We start from the raw sequence: 21,568 nt of genomic DNA, 5'->3' as shown, positions 1-21,568 counted from the left end.
CTGCGGATACCATGGACGGCCAAAAAGACAAATAAGTGGGTACTAGATCAAGTCAAGCCTGAATCCTCCCTAGAAGCTAAAATGACAAAACTAAAGCTATCATATGCACAAAACTAAAGCTATCATACTTTGTTCACATCATGAGAAGACAAGATTCTCTGGAAAAGTCAATAATGCCTGGAAAAGTGGAAGGCAGTAAGAAAAGAGGAAGACCTAAAACAAGATGGCTTGACTCAATAAAAGAAGCCACATCCTCCTGTTTGCAGGATCTGAGCAAGTCTATCAATGATAGGATGTTTTGGAGGTCTTTCCTTCATGTGGTCACCATAGGCCGAAGGTGACATAACACACACACAACACACACACAACACACACAGACAGTGTAATCCAAAGCAGATCTATTCAGAATCCTACTGAAGTTTATTCCATGGGGCTTACTTCCCGGTAAGTTTTTAGGATTACTCTCAGCCAGATAGATCTAAAGACTTAAGGTGCATATTTCTCCTTCCACTCCCTGCTATAGAGGGCTGGAAGAGGAAATTGCATCCATCCTTCTCCCAATCCTTGGCAGCCTTGTGGCTCCAAGAAAGGAAATAGCAGAACTGTGAATGACTTACAGGTGTGATGCCCTAAGCCATTCTGAGGGCCAAGCTACACATGATGAAAGACACTTGCCTGGCAAGTGGATTGAGTGGAGGGCAAGTGAACAGGGAGAAATACACATGCCATTCAAGTGTCATTTGTCACTTGTAGCTTGGCCCTGAATTACCACACTTCTCGGTCCATCAAAGGAACCATGAAGTTCTTATGAATACGAACAATGTTCCATTACCTTATTTCCCGTTTTGCTCGATCAGGATCAATTGCAGAAACAAATCCAATAGCCTTCTTGATATCACTGCCTTCCACCACTTCAAACATGTACGAAGGACGATTAAAGACAGGGGGTTCATCAACATCAATAACTCTGATGCTTACAGTAGCTATGCTCTTGGATCCTTTCGTCTTGGAATTGGCATAGGATATGTCGCCATCAGTTGCTTCAACACTAAATTGGTAGCTGGATGTTTTTTCAAAGTCCAAGGGCTGAATGAAAACACAAACATTTTTAGTACAAAATAGTTACAGAAGCATGGACATCACACTGCACTGCAGACGATGAAAAAAACGCTGCCAATCAGTTTTTATTTTGATTCCACTTATATTTATAGATAAAAGGCAGCTAATCTATTACATTTTTGAAATCCTGCTGTTCCTCAGTCTGCTGTCTATAATTCTCCCCTTCTGTTTTATCCTCACAACAGCCCTGTGAAGCAGATCTGTCTATTTATTTGGTGCATTTTTTTAAAAAAATCCCACCTTTCTTCCAAAATGTTCAGAGCAGCATATGTTTATCCTCCCAGCATCCCTGTGAGGTAGGTTAGGTTGAGTGAATGTGATGGGCCAAAGGTCACCGAGTCAGCTTCATGGCTGAGTGAGGATCTGACTAGATTGCTTCTGACCACCATACTAGTCACTGCACCATATTGGCGTGCTAACAATGCAATTCTATGGAGAGTTACTCCAGTCTAAGCCCATGGGTTTAGACTGGAGTAACTCTCCATAGGATTGCACTGTTAGTGTCTGAGGTGGACACTGAGAGCCAAGCTACAAGAGATGCCTGACACAGGTTGGACGCTTGTCAGCTTCCCTCAAGTTTTGATGGGAAATGTAGGCAGCTTGGCGGAATGTTGGACAAGTGACAGTTGAAAAGTCCATTGGACAGCAGTCAGAGAGCCAAGCTGCAAGACCAGGATGCCTAAATTTCCCATCAAAACTTGAGGGAAGCTGACAAGTGTCCAACCTGTGTTAGACATCACTTGTAGCTTGGCTCTGAGTCTCTCTACATGTTACTAAGTACCTAGGGACGCTCAAGTGAACCTCATTTCACGTGTCCCCCCTCCAACTTTCCATGCACTCACTCACACAGTCACACTTCAATTTGCTCCATGTGAATACATTTGCATGTTTAATATCAGTTCCTCCTCAACTGCTAAAGGTGTCCCATTTTTCCTCCTAAATCCATTCATTGAAATGCAGATCTTGATACTTTCTCACACCTGAGAGAAAAGCAAACGGGCAATTCAAAGGAGCCTACAGTACTTGTTCTCACAGCGAAAACAGAGCTGAATTGGTTCTTTGCCATTTGGAATCACTTGCAGATGCAGTCACACAAAGGGAGCTCCTGTGAAGGCAGCATTCCAGTGCCCTGAGCAAGAACAGCCTGCGCATGGATTGAGGACTGCACATACAATCCTGCACTTGAGCATCCTTAGGTACTTAGTAATGTGTAGAGAGACTCACTCTCTTCAAGCTGCCAGGGCCACAGGTTGGTCGCTCTCTCCACTGATCCTCTTAACAGACCTCTCCAGCTGCCAGTGCTTCACTGGCAATATCGGTAAGTCAGCAAACAGCAGTATGGCTGTTCCTAGTGCCAACTGCTGCTCTATTGCTCTTCCCCCGGGGAAAGGAATGGATGGCTGCTTTACATGAAACTGCTTTATACGGAGTCAAACCATTGGTCTGCTCAAGTCAGTACTGTCTATTCTGTCCAGCAGTGGCTCTTCAGGGTCTCTGGCTAGGGGTGCCATTTCCCTGCCCGGGGCAGGGGATCCCCTGCTCCGACCCTTCCCTCCTCCATGCCCACTTACTTGGCCGGTGTGCAGGGGTGCACTCCCCAGGGTGCCCTCCCAGCATGCTTCCGTGCCTGCAGTGGCACAAATCACGCCTTGCAGCGCCCCGCAATGGTCCTGTTTTGGGCCGAATTGTGCCTCTTGGTGAATGTGGGAGCACCCTTTGGCCTATGGGATGACATCACTTCTCAGAAGTGATGTCATCATGTAAGCCGGAAGTGCACATGCGCAAAAAGAAAGAATCCCAGGATGTGGCAGGGTAAGTGCCAGGCTCCCAATCTCCCGCTGGGGGAGTCAAAGGACCTGACAACCCTATCTCTGGTAGAGGACTTTCACATCTCCTTCTTCTTATCCTACAGTCCAGGGCCTGAACTTGGGACCTTCACCATTCCGAATTCTTCAGCTAAGCCATAGCCCCATGACTGGCTTGTGTAGGTCCAAGTAGCCTAGCCATTGGTTGGTACCCTTCCATACAGTGAAGCACTGGTGATCTCTGGCCGTACAGTACCTTCTTAGGTTTAATTATTCCTTCATTTGTATACGGCTTTGGTATAATGAGGAAAGTGTCCTGGAAGTTTCCGCTTGCAAAACTGTACTTTGTGTTCCTGTTCTGTGGCTCGTCGATGTCTTCAACAGTCAGTTTGCCAACTTCCCCGTTTAAAGTGATATTTTCAAGTACTTCAAATTGGTACTTTGCTGGAAAAAAGAAGAAAAGCTTGGACGGATGAAAACAGACAGCATCGAAAAATAATATTAAGTGAATCGCTCGTTTACATTTGATTTACATTTATCGCATAGCATATTACTCCTGAGGGAAAAAATCGTGGAGGAAACAGTTGGCAGGGAAATGTGGATTTTGAGGTGAAGAGGTAGGTGGTGCTAGCGGTTGCAAAGCTGCCTGACTGGATGAACTGCTATGATGTCACTGAATGTTCTGAAAGAACAAACTCACATAAGGTTAAGGATAGAAAGCAATGTGTGATGCTAAGGTCAAGTGGTGCAGAGGAGAGAACAAAGTTGATCTTCCAATACGCCTCCTGCTTGTTTTGGGATTTGCACATAACTTCACCTTACTGCTGTTGTTAAGCAGAAACCAAAAGGAATGCTTCTGATATACATACATGGGCTGTTTATCATTGCCTCATGGGCAATGTGTGCATTAGTAAATCCTGTGAACCATAGACTAACTGATGTATTGTCGAAGGCTTTCATGGCCGGAGAATGATGGTTGTTGTGGGTTTTCCGGGCTGTATTGCCGTGGTCTTGGCATTGTAAATCCTGATGTTTTGCCCGCAGCTGTGCCTGGCATCTTCAGAGGTGCAGCACCAAAAGACAGAGATCTCTCAGTGTCACAGTGTGGAAAAGATGTTGGAAAATATCCACAGTGTGGAAAAGATCTGAAGATGCCAGCCACAGCTGCTGGCGAAACGTCAGGAACTACAATGCCAAGACCACGGCAATACAGCCCGGAAAACCCACAACAACCATCATAGACTAACTATTGTTAACGAAGCAAATTCAGACACAGAATTGATGGACCAAACCTGCATTCAGACAACAGTGCTAACCATAGTTTATTTAATTAAATTATGTCTGAACTGAACCTTAACATGCTTGGGATAGTTGAAGAGGAGGCCTTGGTCCCCTGCTCCTAAATTCATCCAAGGTAGTGGAAGATTTCTTAAAAATTTAATCCCTGGGGTTTATCCTGCAACAGAATCTTTGCAAATCTTACTTGGATTAAAGACTGGGGAGTTGTCATTGATATCAATCAATGTGATGCGTACTGTAGCAGTGCCCGACTCTGCAGCCTGTAGACCTTTGCCATCGATGGCCTGCACCACGATTTCATAGGTTGCTTTCTGTTCTCGGTCCAGATTAGCTGCTGCTGTGCGGATGACTCCTTTAGAAATAAAAACACAGTGAGGTGTCAAGATGGCTATTAAAGGTGGTAAGACTGCTTCATGGAAGAGAGGTCCATGAATGGCTGCTAGCCACTCCATATGCAGAGGCCATAAACTTCTGATACCAGAGTTAAGAGGCATCTTCAAAGAGCCCTTTGATTGACATGATCTCTCGCCTACCTGTGGGAAGGAAGTTTTCCACCTCTTTCGTTTGTAGCCTCTCTCATGCTATTAGATTGGAGAAGGGACAGTGAAATCTCTCCAACCATTCTGATTGAAGGAAGGGGGCGATAACTCCATAGCCCAGCCTAGATCATGGATCATGTTTTGAATTGTACACATTTGCAAGTATTGTGATGTTACAGATCTGTGTCGTTATTCCTTTCCGAAAAAAGGTTGTGGGGAAGAGAAGGGAAGGAATCCTCTGAAAGCAATTTTTCTGTTGAAACAAATCAGTGTATAATGATAAATTGGTTAAATCCTATCCTGAGGTGCATCAGGTGTGGGTGGTAGAGGAGAATGCAAGCTTGCTAGTTCCACAGAATGCTTCATCAGGCAGAAAACCTCCCTGAAATTTGAAAGCTTGCATACTTTGATTCCAAACTCTGATCCAGAACTTGAAGCATGTCAAACAAGAAGCCAGCCCCTCAAATACAGATGAATTCTGACTTGAACTGCAAAATGATCAGCAAAGAAGCCATAGCCTATCAGGTGATAAAGCCATCTTCCAGGTTACAGTTTCTTATTAATCTGAGGAGTTTGTGTGTCTGCATATGACCTCATTTTTGTGTTCAGTCTCGTTTACTAATCCATTTCCCACTGAGGCCAGACCTACCTGACTTATCTATTCTGAAATAGTTTTGTCCCTTAATCACTTTGTAGTCCACGTCAGCATAGCCAAGAAGCGTTGGATCGTCAGCATCTACAGCTGTCACTGTGGTGACTGAAGTTCCTAGAAAGAACAATTAATATCTCCATCAGTTACTATCCATCCATCTTCCTAATCGACATGGGGCCATCAAGTGTCTTATTGGTACTACAATGAAATAGGTTCTGCCCAGGGCTTTTTTCCTGGGAAAAGAGGTGGTGGAACTCAGTGGGTTGGCCTCGGAGAAAATGGTCACATGGCTGGTGGCCCCGCCCCCTGATCTCCAGACAGAGGGGAGTTTAGATTGCCCTCCACGCTGGCGAGCATGGAGGGTAATCTAAACTCCCCTCTGTCTGGAGATCAGGGGGCGGGGCCACCAGCCATGTGACCATTTTCAGGAGGTTCCAGAACTCCGTTCCACCGCGTTCCAGCTGAAAAAAAGCCTTGGTTCTGCCCACAGAGAAGGCTTTCTGCTTAATTGGGGAACTCTCCAGGTACACACAAAAATATAAACACAATCATCTCTTCCACCTCCCTCAAAGACTGCATGTGCTCTAGGAGGCACCAGATTGGTCCCTCCCGACAGCTCTTCTTTCTCATCTTACTTGATCACTTTCCTCATTGCAGCCCCATCTTTCATGGTTTTTGTCCATTAGCCCCAGCACAGCCTTTTTGATGGATAATGAGGACCCTTCTTTTTTAATGAGCAGATAAACTAGTTGGATCCAACCCCTAGAATTAGGGTTACCAGACCTGGCAATCCATAAGAACATAGTGGAATGGGAGAGACTAAGTGAAACTATGTCAAGCACCACCACAATTTCACTTCCAGCTGAGTACCCAGAAGTGATGTCACTGCATCATGTGATGCTCTAGGATTTCCCAAATCATTAATGATTTTTACCATAGAGATTTGGGAAATTCCTTGAGTGTTGCATGGCATGCTGATATCACTTCTGGTTACACAGCTGGAAATGACATAATGGTGTTGCATAGTGTAGTCCCCACTGCTCCATTGAGCAGTGACAGATGTCAGAGCTCATGGATGAGAATTACCTCTCCATAGCAGGAAATCTGGCAACCTTACCTTTGAACGGTTCAAGTCACTAAAGAGGAGAGAATGGAGCGGAACATTAGCCTACTCAGGCTCCTAAGAACTTATACCATATTTACTCAAAAGGAAAATGACCCTGGAATGTAAGATGACCCCCATAACATATTATACACATTTTAAAATTATTGGACATAACTGTAACTTGTATACAAATATAAGACGATTCTTTTTTATGGCATACTGGAGGAAAAAAACCTAGTCTTGCATTTGAGTAAATACTCTGCTATCCTATAAAGAGATATCTAGGACAGGAGGAAATTTCTTAGTGATTTATTCTTTCATGAGAACTTGCATGTTCCCAACTTCTTTATTACTTGTTACCCAAAGCCCTCTTGTACTAACAGAGAATTAATAAGATAGCTGTGCTCAAACAAACAAGAGAAAATGGTTTTCTTCAGCAAACTCTGATGTTTTCTTTCATTGACATATGGCCCTACTTATCAGCAGTTTATTGAAATTTCCCAGTATCGTTAACAAGATTATTTTGCTGCCTGTATATGAATGCTTTCCAGACTTTTGCACTGATCTGCAAGGGATATCCACATACAGATGTAAACTTCTGTGCTCATAGTTCAAGTGGGTACAACTGTACAATTGGATGAACAGGCACATAACAGTAAGCCCCACTCAACTGGTTAGATGTGTCTCTTGATGTTAATGGAGTTGTACTATCTATACCCCTATGACCTGACCTGGATAGGCCTGGCAAGCCTGATCACATCAGATCTCAGAAGCTAAGCAGGGTCAGCCTTGGTTAGTAATTGGATGGGAGACCTCCTGCAACGAATAGGGTTGCAAAGGCAGGCAATGGCAAACCACCTCTTTGAGATCAGAACTACACGAGATGAATGACACGGGAATGGCACGGGAATGCATTTACACGTGCTTCCCCGTTGCTCTCCTGCCCACTTGCACAGCACGGCCACACTGCACTCATCCCGTGTTTGTTCTGGCTCAGGGTTGCACGGGTTTCTTCAGTGTTCCTCCATGACACGGGATGCTATCCCATCATGCACCTCCACTTTGCCAAGCATCCCCTTTCCCGTCCCCCTTTCATCCCCATCTACCCCCACCCTTTCTCCTGGTTGGGAGATGGGCTGTACGGATGATTTTAAGGGAGAAGTTTCCACCAGGAGCACCCTCTCTGCCCCTCTGCCTTTGCATTTCTCTTCAGACCTCTCACCAAGCATCCCTTTTCCCATGGGTCATTTTGTAGAAAAAGAGCTGGAGGAACTCATTAGCATAACTCATTAGCATATGTTATGCCCCTTGACATCACTGAAAGTGTGTCATTAACATAACTGATTTGCATGTGCCACACCCCCCGACATCACCTATCCTTGCTGGTTTGGACCCAATCCTGGCCATTCAGGGCCGAAATTGGGCCCAAATTGGCAAAAAGGGGCTGAAAATGGCCGAAAAATGGTTCAAAATGGTCAGGATCAGGCTGCTGCTGAGCGGGAGAGTGAGCCACCACTCATCAGAGGCCCAATCCAGGCTGTTTTGGCCCCAATCCAGGCCAAAATGGGTCAAAATGGCCAAGAGTCAGGTGGTTGGGACCTCCTGACATGTGACCTCTTTGGGGAACTGCAGGAACTGCGTTCCTGCGCATTCCCCCTTGAAATGAGCCCTGCCTTTTCCTTCTTTCACCCTCCCTTCCCCACCCACCCCCACCCTTTCTCCTGGTTGGGAAGTGGAAGCAGACAAAAGTGGCCACTCTACAGCAGTGAATCGCTAATGCTGCCTGCAGACACTCACCACTGTGATCACACATATAGCCCGTAAGTGCATGGACTCAGGGCCAAGCTACACATGACGAATGACACTTGAACAGCAAGTGTATTTCTCCCTGTTCACTTGCCCTCCACTCAATCCACTTGCCGTTCAAGTGTCATTCGTCATGTTTAGCTTGGCCCTAAGGCTACAGGACATGTGCTCACCTTGGGGAAGATGGACACGGGCGGGTAGGAACAGACATGATCATATTCACTCGCATAGACACGTGTAATTTGTCTCTTGTGGTTTGGCCCTTAGTTTCTTGCCATGAAAACCCACCAGGGGTTGCCATAAGTCCGCTATAACTTGACGTCAGGATTTCATTTTTCACGACTGCTATACAAAGCCACCAGTTACATCTGATTAGTGCTGTGTAGCAGTCAAGGGAGAATTATAATGATCTTTCAGTTGTATTTGACATGTGCGCACATTTACATTTTAAGTTTTCATGCCAAAAATCTTGCCGTCAAAAAAAGAGCGATTTTGAGCTTACCTACGGGGGACATTTCAAAGACGGACCCATTAAACACTCTTTGAACAAATATTGGGGCATTGTCATTCACATCCTGAACAATGATACGAAACTTGGATGGCGGTTCCAACGACTTGTTGGTCGTACGGTCGAGAATATGGGCCGTCAGCTGATACTCGGCTTTCTTTTCTCGGTCCAGCCTCTCATATGCAGACACGTCTCCGGTGTTCTCATCAACTTTGAATATACTGTTGGCGCCGTCTCCCTCGAGCACGTACATCGCATTGGAGTTCTGAATGCTTGATATGATCTAAAAGGTATAATTCAAATGCCTATAAAGTAAGGTTTAAATGCAGGAAGTAGAACAAATGGGGTGGGGCCATAGCTCAGTGGCAGAGCACCCCCTTTGTATGCAGAAAGTCCCAGGTTCAATCTTTGGCATCTTGATGTTAATGGAGTTGTACTACCCATACCCCTATGTCCTGACCTGGATAGACCAGTTAAGTCTGATTTCATCAGATCTCAGAAGCTAAGCAGGGTCAGCCTTGGTTAATAGCCACTGCCCTAGCCTGATACCCTAGCCACTGCTTCGCTCTGGTTCCACGGTTCTCTCTCGTGGCAGATAAATATGTATGTTATAACCAACAGGCTAGTAAGTTTCAAAATTCTTCAATTAACTGCGTGACACTCTGGCAAAGTTTTTCAGGTGTTATTCTTCATTTGAGTGAGTCTGACACTTTGCTTGACAGCTGTGGCTGTAGGGTTTCTTCCCCTGTACAACAGTTTGGATCTGTCAGGCTGTCATGGGCAAAGCAAAGGGGACTTTCTGGATCAGTGCAGTTGACTGATAGGCAGCTGAAGGAAGTTCCAGTCAACCAACACGAGACAATTCTGTAGGCTTAATTTTTCCTGGAATTGTTTGCCAGAAAAAGAAGGCGTTTGCTTTTTCAGGCTTCTACGAGGGGAGAGCATATCTGATTTACTTCTGGAAATATTTCTGTTAGGTGCATTTTTCAGGTCTGAGCTAAGCTCACAGAATGCGCTCAAACACTAGAGCTGTTTGTTGGCAAAACTACTAGATATTGGGGATTTGTTGAATCTTTCATGACAAGGAATACTTTATGCTCGTGATCACAGTGCTAGTTTAGAACAGCTGTGGCAGCAGGCCCTTTTTCTTTTGGGTTTGCTTAGTAAATAAAAGTGAGTGGTTTCCCCACACCCGGTCTAGTGAGATGGCTTGCAAAGAGTTACCAAATCCTTACCCTCCCGACGTGATGTGGCAGCGTTTCGTTCTTCTCTTCTGAAATATGCATCTTATTCCAGATCCACTCTCTCCTCAAGCGTTTATGAACTTTGTTGGTGGCTGCAGTCCATGACAGATCTTCTCCGTGAACAAAGGTTGGCACCAGCATCGCAGAGGATAGAAGAAGGAGATGGCAACTTGCCAACATCGTAGCTTTAGGAACACCTGTAGAAGGAAGCATGCCATTAATAGTAGTGGAAAGGAAGTATTTTGGTACCTTCAAATGTATCTAATGAAGGCCACATTGATTTCATTTTCTGTCTTCTCTTAGTATGTTAACATCTTTCTACACCCTTTCAAGGGCCAGGCTTTTTAATAATGTTGCTTTCATTATTTTATTATATTTTACTTTTTGAGCTATCTCAAGCAGGTTTTTGGAAAGATCCAAAGAAAGAAATTCTTACTAAGGACCTTTTATTACTTTTGACTGCACTTCGGAGTTATCTTTTGTCCTTGTATCGGCTTTAGTGTTGAACAATGTACCAGGCAGTTTCTATCCTAGTTTGACTGGGCAAGCACAAACGGTAGTTTTCTGGTTCACAGGGCCGGCGTGCCCATTGAGGCCAGGTAGGCGGTGGCCTTGGGCGCGAGGGCACTGGAGAGGTGCCAGAGGGGGTGTTGGGGGGTGGAGGCGCGCGCAGCGGAGCTGGTGTGACTGGGCTGCAGCTGCTGCTGCAGCCAGCCAGCCCCATGCCGCCACTGCCACTGCCGCCGCCACATGCCCCAGCTGAGTGCAGAAGCTGTGAGCCGCTGCTGGGGCAGCGTGCAGAGCATGGAGCAGCCTCTGCGTGCCGCCCCAGAAGCAGCTCGTGGCTTCTGCGCCCGGCTGGGGCATGAGGCAGCAGCAGCACGGGGCTGGATGGCTGCAGCAGCCAGTATTATTGATGTTTCTTTGTGGTGAAACGTGGGCTGCTTCCACACACATTGGATAATCCACTTTCAATACACTTTACTGAACATTTGAAATTGATTTTTCATGTGTGGAACAAAAAATCCACTTCTAAAGGATTGTGAAAGTGCATTGAAAGTGGATTATCCAACGTGTGTGGAAGCATCCATGGTCTTTCCCAAACCTACATCCTGAGATCTGCTGATCAGGCTGGATTAGAATGACCTGCCTGCAAAGTGTACGTACCTGCCACCATGCCATGGCCCCTCCCCTATAATTCAGCTCTAACAGTGCAATCCTAAAAAGAGTTACTCCAGTCTAAGCCCATTGATTGCAGTGAGCTTAGACTGGAATAACTCTCCTTAGGATTTCAGTGTAAGTGTGTGTGTTGTGTGCAAGGAGTGCCTTGGTTCAAATACAGCTTCAGTCACAATCTCATTGAGATGGCTTTAGGAAAGTTGCAGTTTCCTTTACCCTGATCCTTCCTCATTTTCAGTTCTAATTAATTCCAATTCCAGCCTACCTATTTTAGGGCTGTTGTCAGGCTTACTAGAATGTATGCTGAATATTTGACACGAATGATATAAATGAAATGTGTTACTGTTATTAGAGATATTATTAGATATCTGTTGAATTACTCTTCTCCCTTCTCACTGTCTGAGAAACCAAAACCAGACAGCAAGGTGCCAGAATACTGGTGCAATTGTAAGTTTTTCCTACATCCACAAATGTTGAAAATAAGTTTGAATTTGAGCACGTACAATATTAAAAAATGGTTGTTATTCACATCAGAAGTTGATTTCTGACTGCACATCCCTTTTAAATATGGCTTCTGTTCCTGGCATGGGCAAAAGTCTGAAAACAAACTCAGGTCTCTACCCCCTCCAAGTCTTTTCTTCTGAAGTAGCAATCTGTGAATTGCTGACATATGCAGAAAACGATCTTGGAACAATTTTAAAATTGTGCAGTACTAACTAGCTAGCTGGAGACCCAGTTTTCTTTTGAGGACTGACAGGTTTCAGCAACGTGGAAGAAGCTGCCAAATTTCTCCTGCGCTTCTTGCACTGCAAAAAGAATTCTGGGGAAATAAGAACTCAAAGGAACAATCTACACTGCTTTCCCTTGACAAGAGGAAATTTTACGAGATCCCATCTTTATAAAAGAGGGAAGAGTGGTGCTGAGTGGACTAAGTTAAAGGAAAGTGAATGGGCTATAGGACCTAGTTAGCATTATTTGCACGGGAAGATTGTTTTCTGCTTATACTTATGTGTTGATTGTTATGCTTGACTCAGAGATTCTTGCATGATAGAGTCCTATGAAGACTTCATTAAAAGTTATCACCCATTTGCCAGAAAGAACACATGTCCATAGGGTATCTGTTTAATTTTATAGATCTTTCTTTTCGTGTTCCCCAATGCACAAGTGATTTCATTTCCTCTGGCTGCTGTTTTGAGCAGACTTTGTGTCACCAGATAAGGCAAGTTTGTCTCTTGACTCACTTCAAAACAGCATTTTCAGCTGTTTTCTCTATGAACAGTTCCTTCAGCAGGGTGAATATATGCACCCGGTTAAAGTCGTATGTCTTTCAAACGAATTGCATCAAGGTTGCTTGAATATTATAATTTTTTCCTGATGAACTTTTCTTTTGGATGCTTTCTTACATTTTGAGAGCCAAAGGAAAAAGCATGGAAATCCCTTCTTGTTAACTTTGCAAGAACTGCATTGCTAGATCAAACCAAATCCCAATTGAAACAAGCTTTCTGCCTCCACCTGAAGCCAGCCAGGAGATTTGGGGAAGTTCATGAAAGGACCATGAAGGCATCAGACGTCCAGTACTCAATTTAGGCATTGATGGCTAGCAGTGATTGATAGGCATATCATCCATAACTGTGGCCATTTCCACACACGTTGAATAATGCACTTTCAATGCACTTTCACAATCCTTTTGAAGTGGATTTTTTGTTCCACACATGGAAAATCAGTTTCAAATGTTCACTAAAGAGTATTGAAAGTGGATTATCCAACGTGTGTGGAAGCAGCCTTTGTCTAATCCTTAAAAACTGAGACAGTAGCCATTGCAATTGGGTTGATCCCAATGGCTCCTTTCTACTGTCTTTCTGCTCTGGAATGGGCAAGTGATGTAAGTTGTTCCATTGAGTTCTTACTTTTCCCAGCATTCTTTTTGTATTGCAAGAAGCACAGGGGAAATTTGGCGGCTTCTTCCACATTGATCCAGCTTGATACTTTGTGGCAGTGAATTCCATAAGTTAATCATGCATTTATGTGAAGACATTCCCGAACTTTCCCATCCTACAGTCACTCCATTAGCTACCTATCAGTTACCGTGCTCAATTCAAGGTATTGGTTATTACATACAAAGCTCTTCACAGCCTTGGCCCAGCATACCTATGGGACTGCCTCCCTCTCTATGCTCCCCATGGCAGCTTCACTCATCTGAACAGGGTTTCTTGCAGGTGCCAGCCTGCACATGGGTGAAATCAACAGCAGCTTGTACACGGGCTTTCTCTGTGGTGGCTCCTATCCTGTGGAACGGCCTGCCTGAGGAGGTCAGGAGAGCTCCCACCCTCTTGGCTTTCCGCAAACAATGCAAAACCGAATTATTCAAAAAGGTTTTTTACTCAGATAGGAGGGCCATATTGTAGGGAGGGGTCTCAGATGTTTCACTGAATAGGGAACCATAGACTTCACCGTTATGTTGCCTTACATATTATCTGTTGCTTTAAATATGTACAGTACTCCTATATATTACTTGTGCTTCATGTTGTCTAATGTCAGTCCTAGAATTGATTATGTTCTGTTTCAGCAATTCTTCAACCCTGTATTGGATCCTTGCATTCATTTGCCCTATGACATTGTTTATGGAAATGTCCTTGACACTGTATGGAAATGCCTGCCCTAGTCCTTGCTACTGATTTGTACTAATCTCACACTATGTAATCCACCTTGAGTCTCAGTGAGAAAGGCGGACTATAAGTGACATAAATAAATAAACAAACAGTTACCTACCCCAATGCTAGGGAATTAAAACTATCTTGCTGTCACAATCATGCTCCACATAATTAGCTTATCCTTTTCAAAATCCGTATTGCTGCATTTCAGCAGATACTAGAGATTTACAATGGTGTAGCTTAGCAGTTCAGCATGATCCACATAAACCCTGCAAATTGCCTGAAAGTCTGGCTTTTTGTATTTTAGCTTGATATTATAGCTTAGATCAGTAACTTCGATAAGTGAAGTCTCATGATATTAAGCAAAAAGTAGTAATAAAGATGAACATTAGACACCATAAGGAAAATGTATTACTTTTTTTGTCCCAAGGCACCAATGGCTGAATGCACAGTACAATTACGCTATAAAGACAAAGCTTCATTGCAACACTTAAGACAAATAAATAAAACCTTATTTGTGGAAGAAACCAAACTCAACTTGCATGTGCAAGAGAAATTGAAGCAATATTTTTCTTAGTGAGCGTCCCCATAGTGAAAACTGTACTTTGGAAAGATTAAATTGAGAGAATGTTCTCAGCCGTTCCTTGCTCCTAAACATTTGACTAAGGAAACCATGCGGTGCTCTGTGCATAGGGCCTGAGTGAAGTTGGCAACCTACAAATCTAACAGGCAAACAAAACAAAACCCGGAGATGAGAGGGACTGGATTAATATGGACTGAGGCCAGGGGAGGAGTTAACTCTTCACTGTTTCCCTGATGACTTCTTCCTTTAAGTTTTTTTTAAAAAAAATTATTTTAAACATTTATATGCCACTTTCGCACACAAATAGGGTTCCCCAAGGGGGTGAACAACAGTCATTAGAACATTATTTTTTTAAAAAAAACAGTATTTAAAATGTATATATAAGTATTTAACAATAAATTGAAAACAGATAGGCATACAGACACAACCAAGGAGGAGGTCGAATAAGAATTTACAATGTGTGTCTGTGTGTGTGGGGGGGGCATATTTCAAAGGAAAGACAGTGCTGGTGAAAGACAATGACAATGAGAAAGACAAATCTCTCTGGGAAGCGAGTTCCAGAGTTTCAGCTGAGAAGGCCTTTTCTCAGACTGCTAGCCACCTAACCTCAGATGGTGGAAGCACCTGACGCAAGGCCTCAAAAGATGATGATGATGACGACGACGACAACGATAACAACAACAACAACAACATTTATATACTGCCCTTCAGGACAACTTAACACCCACTCAGAGTGGTTTACAAAATATGTTATTATTGTCCTCGCAACAATCACCCTGTGAGGTGGGTGGGGCTGAGAGAGCTCTGAGAGAGCTGTGACTGACCCAAGGTCACCCAGCTGGCTTCAAGCGGAGGAGTGGGGAATCAAACCCAGTTCTTCAGATTAGAGTCCTATCGCTCTTAACCACTATACCAAACTGGATCTCAGATAACTGGAGTGGACAGGCAGGTTCATATGGGAGCCCTGGTAGGTAGGAAAGTTTGGTATAACATGAGTACTTCTCTCTACCCCACACTTAGGGATAAAAGCAGCCTGGGGGCATTTTTAATCAGGGAAATGGCATGCTGGAGGGGAGAAGAGTTAACCCTCCCAAGCACAGTGACCAGGGGTGGCCTGGGAGGCCAAAATGGCCCCCTCTTGCAGTCATTCCACCCCACATGAGATTTTATAATAAGAACATTTCTGGTGCAGCAGACAGAAGTTGTCTTGCTTGAGACACCATCTCTTTGACTCTGCATTTCCAATATTCTTCTGGTTCAAGATGTCAAGAGCTGTCATGGAGCAGTGGTTTCAGAGCTGGGCTAGGAATTGAGATCCCAGGTTCAAACCTTTTCTTTGCCATGGAAACTCACTGGGTGACCTTGGACCAGTTATTCTCTTTCAGCTCAACTTGTCTCACAGGGCTGTTGTGAGGATAAAATGGAGGACAGGAGAATGTTGTTGTAAGCTACTTTGAGCCCCCGTTGAGGAGAAAAGCAGGATATAAATATACAAATAGTTGAGATTGTCACCATTCTTCTCATGCTTAAAGCATCCAAGAAAAAAAAAACCCTTTAGCTGCAATCTCTGCTAGCCTGACAGGATGTGCCTAAAGGAGGCAAGCGATAATTTTATTTTATTGTTTCTTTTTAAGCAAGTACAAAGCTCTATGGGGGTGTAAAATACAGAGATGCCTGAGTTTTAGAGGTTGGAAGGATATGAAGAAATTACCGACTTGTTTCTTTGCATTTCCACTGGGACATGTGACTTCCTCAGCTTGTAAGGAAAATGTTGTGGAGCCCAGACTGTAAACCCTCTGGGAAAGGAAGCTTGGGGCTCTCCCTTAAAGCTAAAAACACATTGCATTACACACACACACACACAAGGGTTGCCAGGCCCCCCTCAAGCTCCCAGTGGGGGATCAGGGCCTGGCTCTTACATCTGTCCTGCTGGGGGGTGACATCATCACGCTGCGCACCCCCCCCAGTGCACCCACGCTCCGCAGGGGCTTGCGTTGGGGGCTGCTGTGGAGGGCAGGAACAATCCTTCACTCCAGAGCAGCCCAAAACTCGCCTGTGGATTGGGCCCGTTTTGAGGCGCTGCGGAGTGCAGGAGCACTCCTCTGCTCCACAGCGCCTCAAAACGGCCCCATTTTGGCCCGGATTGGGCCCATTTTGAGCCACTGCGGAGCGCGGGAGCTCTCCCGCGCGCCACAGCATCCCAAAACGGGCCCGATCTATGCCAAAACAGGCCTGATCCATGTCCGTTTTGGCACAGATCGGGCCCATTTTGGGACACTGCGGCACGCAGGAGAGCTCCCACGCTCCGCAGTGGCTCAAAAGGGGACCAATCTGGGCCAAAATGGGCCCAATCTGCGGGAGCGTGCAACTCCACAGGGGAGCATGCATGGAGGGTGTGCGCCCCCCCGCTGGCCAGGTAAGTGGGGGCAGGGTGTGGGGGGTGAGAGTGGGGGATCCCCTGCCCCCACCGGGGGTCTGGCCCCCCTAATATATACCCTAGCTTTCACATTTCTGGCAAAGTAAACTTTCCAGTCCCCCAGCCCATGCTGCAGCCTGCTCTCTAAAACCCTGGAGAGCAGCTACCAGTCTGAAGAGAATATTGACCTTGATGGACCGATGGACTGATTCAGTATGAAGCAGCTTCATGCGTTCAAGACAACTTTGGCATGAAAGCAGATGCTCTAACATCAGCCTGCAATTCTTTCTTCATGTCCTCTGTCTAGCCAAATGGCAAAGGGAACTAAAGCCGGTCTGTCTCTTATTTAGCTACGTTCCGTTTCTTGAATCCTTTTTCTTCCAGCCTGCTCACTTCTGATATCACAGCTGGGCTGGAAGAAGTCAATGAAAACCACTACAGTGCAGAGAAGCAAGACTGGGGAGGAGGTACTGTTTAGGCCTCTTACTGGCATGCTATTTTGTTAAAAAATATCTCCCACTCCTAGCTTTAGCCATGAGGACATGAGAGAATACCCAAGGATCCTCCTCTGAACATCTGTATTTGTTTAATAATAATAATAGAAACAACATTCGATTTATATACCGCCCTTCAGGACAACTTAATGTCTACTCAGAGCGGTTTACAAAGTATGTCATTATTATCCCCAGAACAAAACACCCTGTGAGGTGGGTGGGGCTGAGAGAGCTCCAGAGAACTGTGACTAGCCCAAGGTCACCCAGCTGGCTTCAAGTGGAGGAGTGGGGAATCAAACCCGGCTCTCCAGATTAAAGTCCCGTGCTCTTAACCACTACACTATTGGGCCTCTATCCTACCCTCCCCATGAGTGGGCTCAGAAGCGGGTTACAGCAGTAAAATATAATTTACATTAAAATTCACAATAAAACTGCAGAATTTCCATAAAACACCACCCCCAAACAGTGACCTTACAACCCACCCCTGCCAGTAACACATAGAGGGGTGGGAGAAGGAGGGGAACAGGCCATTCAGTTTAAGTTGTAACTCGGGTTGGGGGAGATGGTCTAATGCCCCCTCCCCCAGCAAGAGGCCAGCTGGGAGGCTCTCTGGATGACTGCTGGACCGGCTGCAACCATATGTCTGGCGGAACATCTCAGTCTTGCAGGCCTGCCGAAGTGATAAAAGATCCTGGCTGGCCTGCCTATCCACTGATAGAGAGTTCCACCCGGTGGGAGTCATGAAAGGCCCTGGTCGAGGCCAGTCTAGCATTCCTGGGGTCCAGGACCATGCTCTTCTGTTTTGACTATTTTCTTTCTTGAATCTTGTTTACATGTTATATGTAGTTTTTGCCAGCCAGGGTTTGTGTGCCTGGGATGCTGGCAGCGAGAGATCATCCACAAAGTGCCCTATGGCTCTATGTCCCACCTGATGTACTGAGTTCTTCTGACACCCCAAACTTACTTTGTTAGTCTTGAAGGTGCTGCTTCTGCTTAATTGTTTTCGGAGATCTATTGTTTTCATTGAGGCTCTGTGATGCTAAGGGATCTTTTTAAAAACTTCTCCCTAGTTCACAGTCCAGAAAAGATAAATATAAGAAATGATAATTCGTCCACAGGGAAGATAACAGGGATATGCGTAAAGAAGGGCTGGCCATAGTCTCCCACTGCAGTGAACATGTTTGCCATCACGTGAGCAGGATGCTGTCCTGAGAGCAAAGCTACACTAGGGATTTAAGCTAGGCATGCTGTGAACTGGGATACAACCATCCAATCGCTAAACACGATTTGCTTGAATCCCGTAATTATATACAAAGCAGGGATAAAAGCAGCTTGTAGGTGGTAGTGGGAAATTTGGGATGGGGGAATATTTAAAAAGTCCCTCTCTGTACTGCATCTACTACCAGTCTCACCCCTGGTAATTACAGCTCTAGCAGCTGTAATCTACAAAAGATAAAGTCTTTCTTAAAATGACTACAGCTTCACATAATGTACGGTTCCACCCAGATTTTTGTTCCTTAAGATCATGACGGCAGCATTCAGCCTTGTAACCTGAAGCGAGGATGTAACTTAATTTCTGTTGAGCTTCGTGGATTTTATTCCCAAATAAGTGTGCAAAAAGTTACAGTCTTGGATTGACATCATTCTTCCTAGGGCTCATTGTTCATTGAACTCATTGTTCATCTTCCTTAGGAAGATGAATTCATCGCATTCCTTACACGTAACCTGAACGGCTTCAACAAAAAGTAAGCCAACTTAATCCTCACTGACAATGCCAGGACCATCGGCCAACACGTACATACTGGCAAGTTTTCTAATAAAATGCTTTTCCTTGTCATACCAGCACTGCAAATATTACAGTGGAGTCCTAAGAGTTACACTCTTAGAAGCCCATTGATGTCCGTGGATGTAGAAGCAGGCCACTAGGTTTAGGGTTGCACTGCTAGGCTCCGAACATCAACCAATGTCAAATATGGGTGATTCAGAAATACTCTGACCATTATATTTAAAAATCTCATCACCAGCTGTTTTGCAGTCTCCTTTGGTAAATGCAGATAGCCACTTGGCAAGCAGTAAATCAGGGTCAAATGAGATGTTATGGCGGCCGAGGGTTTGACCCATAATTGCAGCTGCCTTTTTAGGGAGCATTTTTAAAAAGCCATCAGGGCCGGATCCTGATCAGGCTTGCATCAGGGGGGACCAGATGACCCCCTGCACCTTTTCAAGTGCTGAAATAGGTCCCCCCCCACACAGCAGTTTGTGGTGGAACAAGATTGCCTGCCTCCCCCCACCGCGTGCCAAAGGTCTGACCAGGATCCCGTTCTGATGGCTTTTCAAATGGTCAAATTCTTCCCTGAAATGTCAGTGGCCATGGGTCAAACCTGAGGCTGCCATAATGTCTACATTGGCTCTTATTGGAGTGGCCTTGCAGCCTTTTGTCTCTACCATCAGCTTCTCCCTACATGAGCCCCCCCCCCAATTTAGATCCATTCATCAGGACCTGTTGGTTGTACCGTCTGCTTGCCAGGTACGTACAACTGAGGTGAGGGCACAGGTTTCTTTTTCTAGCCTCACATAAATACCAGCAGTGAACAAAAAGTTCTAAGTGATGATGTGCTGCTAGGAGAGGAGGAGGCAGAGTTTAGGTCTAGAGATGGGCATGAACTGAAATGCGAACCAAAATTAAGCACAAACTAGGCTGGTTTGTGGTTCGTGAACCGTGGTTCGTCAGATCCCATTTCTGACAAACTGCCACGAACTTTAGGCTGGTTCATTTGGTTCGGTTTTTGGTTCATGACTGCAGACAGCCTGGTGCCAATCAACCAGTTTCCTAGGCAACTGGGGATGGACTTTCTGCAGGCCTTCTGCTGACCCAGAAGTGACCTTCTGCTGACCCGGAAGGGATGATTTTCTGACCTGGATGTGACGTTTTCACAAACCAAGAAAACCAGTTCGAGAACCAGGGGCAGGTCCGTGAAAGTTCGTGGTTTGTGGTTCGTGAAATTTGGCAAACCACAAACCACATGGTTCAGGTTTTTTCCGGTTCATGCCCATCTCTATTTAGGTCCCCTCACCTACATGTTCCACTTTTGCTAAAAACAAAACAGGGCCAAATCAGAAATAATATTAGAAGCTCTGTTGAGTTTCCAAAGCTCCTCCTCAATTTAATAGGTGTGTGCTTACAGCTAGGGCTTTTTTTCTGGGAAAAGAGGTGGTGGGACTCAGTGGTGGAACTCAGGACGGCACAATGATGTCACTTTGGGTTAGCTGAAACAAGGGGGGAGTTTTTTAAAGTTTAAATCGGCCTTGGTGAAAATGATCAGATGGCCGGTGGCCCCTCCCCCTGATCTTCAGACTGAGGGGAGTTTAGATTGCCCTCCACGCCGCTGGAGCAGCGCGGAGGGCAATCTAAACTCCCCTCTGTCTGGAGATCAGGGGGTGGGGCCACCGGCCATGTGACCATTTTCAAGTGGTGCCAGAACTCCGTTCCACTGCGTTCCCGCTGGAAAAAAGCCCTGCTTACAGCAGATTTGAGTCCAGTGGCACCTTAAAGACCGACAAGATTTTCAGAGTGTAAACTTCCAAGAATCAGAGCTCCCTTCTTCAGATAGGTGTGTGCTCAGTTTGGATTGAGATTGCAAAATGAAGGGAGGGTGGGTTTAAACCTCCCCACTCTGTCAATGGCTTTCGAGAGCTACTGTTTGTCTCATTGGGGGCAAATATATAGGTATCAGGGTCTGAATGTTTCACCAATGGGGCAAATAGCAGAGACGCATGCAGGGGTCATTTCATAGAAAAAGAGCTGGAGGAACTCATTAGCATAACTCATTAGCATAACTCATTAGCATATGCCACGCGCCTTGCCATCACTGGAAATGTGTCATTAGCATAACTGATTTGCATATGCCACACCCCCTGACATCACATATCCTGGCTGTTTTGGACCCAATTGTGGCCATTCAGGGCTGAAATTGGGCCCAAGATGGCAAAAGGGGCTGAAAATGGCTGAAAAGGGGCCCAAAATGGTCAGGATCGGGCTGCTGCTGAACAGGAGAGTGATCCACCACCCGTCAGAGGCCTGATCCGTTTCGGCCCCAATCCAGGACGAAATGAACCTCAAATGGCCGAGAGTCAGGTGGGCGGGGCCACCTGACATGTGACCTCTTTG

The 21,568-nt window shown here is 45.3% G+C and overlaps 1 protein-coding gene across 1 annotated transcript in view; it reads right to left on the bottom strand.

The window, feature by feature from the left end:
* CDH5 (cadherin 5) overlaps positions 1-21,568 on the bottom strand; it is a 44,226-nt gene that overhangs the window by 12,666 nt on the left and 9,992 nt on the right. Inside the window, exons 2-7 of the mRNA XM_055000907.1 lie at positions 10,069-10,274; positions 8,828-9,116; positions 5,412-5,528; positions 4,408-4,575; positions 3,181-3,368; positions 833-1,086 (exon numbers count right to left, since the gene is read on the bottom strand). Coding sequence (XP_054856882.1) covers positions 833-1,086; positions 3,181-3,368; positions 4,408-4,575; positions 5,412-5,528; positions 8,828-9,116; positions 10,069-10,257 — 1,205 coding nt within the window. The 5' untranslated portion in view covers positions 10,258-10,274. The remainder of the gene's footprint in view (positions 1-832; positions 1,087-3,180; positions 3,369-4,407; positions 4,576-5,411; positions 5,529-8,827; positions 9,117-10,068; positions 10,275-21,568) is intronic.

This window comes from Eublepharis macularius, chromosome 16 (assembly GCF_028583425.1).
Source record: "Eublepharis macularius isolate TG4126 chromosome 16, MPM_Emac_v1.0, whole genome shotgun sequence".
NCBI lineage: Eukaryota > Metazoa > Chordata > Lepidosauria > Squamata > Eublepharidae > Eublepharis > Eublepharis macularius.
This window is presented reverse-complemented; position numbering and strand designations above follow the sequence as displayed.